The 5,927-nt window shown below is 47.4% G+C and overlaps 1 protein-coding gene across 1 annotated transcript; it reads left to right on the forward strand.

Annotated features, from left to right (window-relative positions):
• Positions 1 to 35: 35 nt before the first annotated feature.
• On the forward strand, positions 36 to 5,673 carry INHBB (inhibin beta B). Its single transcript, XM_015409513.1, has 2 exons — positions 36 to 414; positions 4,898 to 5,673. Exons 1-2 carry the CDS (start codon positions 36 to 38, stop codon positions 5,671 to 5,673), a joined length of 1,155 nt encoding a protein of 384 aa, XP_015264999.1.
• The last annotated feature ends 254 nt before the right edge of the window (positions 5,674 to 5,927 follow it).

The raw sequence follows: 5,927 nt of genomic DNA on the forward strand, positions 1-5,927 counted from the left end.
GGGCCCCGGCCGCTCTGCTCCTCCTCCTCCTCCTGATGCTGCTGCTGCTGCTGGCGGCGAGCGGGCGGCGGGTGCCGGGCGCGGCGGGCTCGCCCACCCCTCCCGGAGCTGCCTCGGCGCAGGAGACTTGCACGTCGTGCGGCTTCCGGAGGCCCCCCGAGGAGTCGGGCGCGGTGGACGGGGACTTCCTGCAGGCCGTCAAGAGGCACATCCTGAGCCGCCTCCAGATGCGCGACCGGCCCAACATCACCCACGCCGTGCCCAAGGCGGCCATGGTCACCGCCCTGCGCAAGCTCCACGCCGGCAAGGTGCGCGACGACGGCCGCGTCGAGATCCCCAGCCTGGACGGGCAGGCCAGCGCCGGACCGCCGGCCCACGAGCAGACCTCCGAGATCATCAGCTTCGCCGAGACAGGTGGGACGCCGCCCCGCTCCGGCACCCGGGACCCCTCTCAGCTCAGTCAGGGTGAGCCCGCTCGCAGCTTCTTCAGCCGCCGGCGCACACGGTTGTGCCTCCAGAGCAGTGTTCCCTCTAAGCTGAGTTCGCGTGAGCTAGCTCGCCGTGTTTTAGCCTCTGCCTCACACGTTTGTGCCTTTGCTCAGGAAGGGAGGGCTCCAGAGCAGTGTTCCCTCTAAGCTGAGTTTGTGTGAGCTAGCTCACAGTTTTTTTAGCCTCTGGCTCACACATTGCTCCAGAGCAAACTAATTTATGCAGTAGCAAAATTGCCCGCTCACAACTTGAATGCCGGCAGCTCACAAAGTGGAATCTTTGCTCACCATACTCCACAGCTTAGAGGGAGCATTGCTCCAGAGCAAACTGATTTAGGCAGCGGCCAAATCGCTCGCTCGCTCGCAACTTTCATGCCAGGATCTCACCAAGTAGAAATTTGGCTCACAAGACTCCACAGCTTAGAGGGAGCATTGCCCGGCACCCGGCCTCCTCCTCCCTCCCCATGCCTTCCGCGCCCACCCTGCCCATCTGGCCGCCGCGCCTGCCTTGCAGGCCCAGCGTTCTTGTCTAGAGGTGCACTTCCTACCCTTCACACAAATGCCCGTGTCTTGCAGAGGCACTGTCCTTCATTGGCTTGGCTGCCTTATCTGTCCATATTTTCCCCCTGCATTCGTCTAGCGTTCCATCTTATTCTGTTTTGTCACAGACCTGTCTTCTTCGCATCCTTCTGTCCTGCTCTTCCCTTACCCACCAATCTCTTCGTGGGGCGCATGCGCACAGGGTAGGCCAAACTCTTGCCCCACAGATTTGTCAGCTCTCTTGTCTGACCGCTCCACCTCTGCACTAATTATTGCTTTGTGGACCAGCCTCTGCCTAGACCAGTCATGCAGCCTGTGTATTTGTCTGTCCATCCGTCTGTCCACCCCCCTCATCCAGTAGCCCATCTATTGTACCAACGCCGCCGTCATTCCATGTTTCCCCTCTGCTTAAACTCCTGTGTGCAGATACCACCACTACCGTCCTTTCTCATGCCTTCTGATCCACCCAGTTATCTGCTCTACATCTACCCTTTGAACCTACAGACTCCCCCAACTTCCCATCCCTCAGTATCAGGGGCGGATGAACCATGAAGCAGACTAAGCTTAGGGCACCCGGGCCAAAGGGGGCACCACAAAGTTGGGGAAAGGGTGAAAAGGGGAAAAAAACAACAACCGGATGAAGATTTGTAAAAAACAAAAATTGATAAAACTAGTGCAGATTGATCATGGTGCACCCTAGGGTTATCTTCTATTTTTTGTTGGTCAGGTACAGTGTCATAGGCTATGTTTAAAAGTAAAATGATGGAGCCAAATTCAATTGTCAGTTGCTGGAACCTGCATTGTAGATCTGGCCAGAAAGGTCAACAACTAAAATGGACTGGGGGTCCGTGTGGAAAGGAGGGGGGCACCAAGATTGGTCAGTGCTTAGGGCACCAGTGAGCCTTAATCCACCCCTGCTCAATATCCATTCAGTGGTCCATGCTTATATTTTCTGCATGCATATACCTGTCCGACCATCAAAGTATGTATCTGTTCATTCTCTCCTATCCTGCCTTGAAATACCTTTGCAAAAGCACTGCACTTAATATTGTATGCTCTGTCTTGCACATTTACCTTTTTATCTTTCCATCTCCATCCCTCTCACCTCTCGCCTTTTTTCTTCCCTCATTCAGCCTCATAGCTATTCTTCTATTTGATCTTACCATCCATATCCTCTACTACACGTGCCTGCTTGACCCACGCAGCCCTGTTGCTAACATAAACAATGATCTGTTACATGCACACACTGCCCACTTAGGTATCCCGTCTGTTTATCTTCTTCATATGTTTGCCTGACTTTCATTTGCACCCTTCTTTCCTTAGCCCATACCTCTTTGGGTTGTTTTCCATTTATCTATTCCTTATTCTTTCATCTACATGTCCTCTGCAGATATGTGAGTCAGTACAGAACCCATCCATCTTTCCTGAGCACCAGGTGTTATTGTATGCGGTCACCCATTTTGCATTCATTCATAATTCCCAGGGGTAGCATTTCCGGCCTGGTACTATACCAGTTAAGTACCACTGAGATCATTGGAGAGTATACCAGAAGAAGTGTGCATTACTGGGTTTGCATCCCGCTATACTTTTACAGAATTCTTCTGTTCTTTATGGCACTTAATCCATCCACCCATTCTTGATCTATTTGAAAATAACTATCTTTTTGTCTTACTTAGCACTTTCATCTTTGTTGTTTTTCACAGTCTTACTCTTGATCTATTTTCTTCTGAAATATTGACAGTGGCCATCCAGAATAAAAGCCATGTAACAGCATTGCTTTATCCACAGTGCCTAAATTTTCTCACTTTGGGCCTCAAGCTGTATCTCTCATTCCCCTCCCTCCTTCTCCATTTTATATCTACATCTCTGTAGCTAATCAGATTGCCTGAAGAATTCATTTTCTTTCTGTCTAACTTTCCACCAGATTTCAAACTTACAGGGAATTCTGGGGTTTCTTGGAAGCTAATTAAGGATTCTTCAGTAAAAGTGGATGAAGTTTCTTCAGTATTTATTGGTTTTCCACTGCAATGTACAGCCACAAGCATAGGTTTGGTGTGTTAACTTGTGCTCTCAGCTCACACGAGCAATGGTGAGGCCTGAAACGGTGTGTCTTGAAACTATAGGCTTGTTTCCTAGTGATACACTGGGGTTCCATGCAATGCTCCCTCTAAGCTGTGGAGCCTTGTGAGCAAAACTTCTACTTTGTGAGCTACTGGCATTAAAGTTGTGAGCGAGCGATTTGGCTGCTGCATAAATTAGTTTGCTCTGGAGCCATCCTTCCTGAGCAAAGACAAAAATTTGTGAGCCGGAGGCTAAAAAACTGTGAGCTAGCTCACACTAACTCAGCTTAGAGGGAACACTGGGGTTCCAGGGCAAATGGTTCTTTATGGGTTTCTCAACAGTTCGACAGGTGTAGAAAGGGCTCCCTTAAGATAAATAGTTTGAAAACCACTGTAATAGATATGTCTGGGGCAAAGAAGAGATGGATGGATTGATGCAAGATGGGCAGATCTCTTAGATAATGTAGTTCTCTTTCTCTCTTCACTATATTTCTTATCTTTCTAAGCCAATATAACTGATAATTTTATATGTTGCCTCTTTACTTGCTTATCTTATTCATAAGTTTCTATCTTGTGTGTAGGTTTATGCTTTGACTACTGGTAGGCTCTATGCCAATAAAGGTTTTGAACTTGAACTTGACTACTGGTAGGACATAGGTAGCTCCAGGGCATGGTGCTGATATACACGCAGCAATGTACCAGATGAATATGACATACAGAGGCACAGAGGTCATGGTGCCAGATTCTTTTCATTGGGGTTAGGAAGGTCAGCAATGCTGTTAAACAAACATGAACTCAAATTTAAGAAATTGAGTAAGTAACCTAAAAATCTGGTTGAAACCATGATTGTCTACTTGAAAGTAAGTTCAACTGAGTCCGGGCATTGGTGCAACCTATCAGGAGTGTAAGGTACTTTTGGCCTAGTTCTTCAAGTAAAATGACAAGTTATGTGCAGTCTTGTGATTCTTGTGATCAACTTAAAAAAAAAAAACCAAAATGCAACACTTGGGTTATTTTAAGTGGGGGACCAGAGGGATAGGATATCAGGACAAGAAGAAAAGGTTAATAAAAATTCTATGCCCCTGCTCTATTCTTCCACCATAGCCTGAGAAGCTACACTGTGTTTTAAAAAAAAGACAGGAAGAGGTAGTTTGGGGTGTTCCACCTAGAAAACTACCATATCAGGAAGGAGATTCCCCCCGCCCCCCCCAAAAAATGGCAGATTTTCTATGTGCAGGGAACTTTCTATACAGAGAAGAATTCAGGCGTGTGGTCCCCACCTGTAGCCACAAGTGGTACATCTCAGGGAAGTTTACTGCCTTGGTGAAAAATGTGCCTGTGTTTTCCAAGAATCATGGGGCTGCTGGATGAGATTACAGAACATCCAAATTGCAACTAAATCCTTTCTCAGGGAAATGTTGCCCGATTGTTAACAATCCCTGCTTTCTGGGGAAATTATACATGAAGGCTGCCTTTTTTTCTTTTTTTAAAAAAATCTAATTAACACCCAGGTGCTCTCAAGGTTCCTTTCATGGCTTTCAAGCCATCTGACTTTAATTGCTTCTTGCATATTGATTTCTAAGGACATGGCATTTTCACCTATAGCTTGATGAGTTTGTCTCTGAGATCTCACTCAGGTAATGCATTTCTAAGACTGCCAAGACCCCCTAGCCTGCTTTGTCACTTCTAGTTGACGATAATTTCTGGATGTTATTTTTAGCACTGTATTTGAGGTAGACGTGTCCTGAATGATAAAAGATGTCTTTTGGACTTCACAGCATTGTGTTTTTTTACCCCTTTATATCCTAGATGACCTGGCCTCCTCCAGAGTGCGTCTCCACTTCTTTATCTCCAATGAAGGGAATCAGAACTTGTTTGTTGTTCAGGCCAGCCTGTGGCTTTACTTGAAGCTGCTTCCGTATGTCTTGGAGAAAGGCAGCCGGCGAAAAGTTCGAGTCAAAGTGTATTTCCAAGACCTGGACACCAGCAACAAGTGGAATGTGGTCGAAAAGAAAGTAGACCTCAAAAAAAGTGGTTGGCATACATTTCCCATGACAGAAGCAATCCAGGCTCTGTTTGAGAAAGGAGAAAGGAGACTGAACTTGGACATTCAGTGTGAAGGCTGTGAAGAGTTTTCTGTGCTGCCAGTTTATGTGGAACACGAGGATGAATCTCACCGGCCTTTTGTCGTGGTGCAGGCCCGGCTGGCTGACAACAAACATCGAATCCGGAAAAGAGGCCTGGAATGCGATGGCAGGACCGATTTATGTTGCAGGCAACAGTTTTACATTGACTTCAGACACATTGGGTGGAATGACTGGATCATAGCGCCGTTGGGTTACTATGGGAATTACTGCGAGGGGAACTGCCCAAACTATTTGGCTGGCATCCCAGGATCAGCTTCCTCTTTTCACACCGCAGTCGTGAATCAGTACCGCATACGGAAGCTGAACCCAAATGCCGTGAACTCCTGCTGCATCCCAACCAAACTTAGTTCCATGTCCATGCTGTACTTTGATGATGAATACAACATTGTGAAGAGGGACGTTCCTAATATGATTGTGGAAGAATGTGGTTGCGCCTGATTTGGAGGGTGCTTTGAAAGGGGAGGGAATGGGGGGGGGAGGTGAGTACGTCCTCACAGTGAATGGAATTGGAGGGTGTTTTGCTGTGTTTCCCCCTTCCAGGCGTGGATGTTCTGTTCACTGCAGTTCTGTTCACTGCAGAGGCAGCAGCAACAGCAATAACAACAACCAAGATATATTATCATTTTCATCTGTTGTCAGGACAGTGGCCGTTTGTGGCTCTTGGACACGGAAATGCGCTACCACTTATAAAT

The sequence above is a fragment of the Gekko japonicus genome, unplaced genomic scaffold (assembly GCF_001447785.1).
Source record: "Gekko japonicus isolate JY-2015 unplaced genomic scaffold, Gekko_japonicus_V1.1 scaffold1140, whole genome shotgun sequence".
Lineage (NCBI taxonomy): Eukaryota > Metazoa > Chordata > Lepidosauria > Squamata > Gekkonidae > Gekko > Gekko japonicus.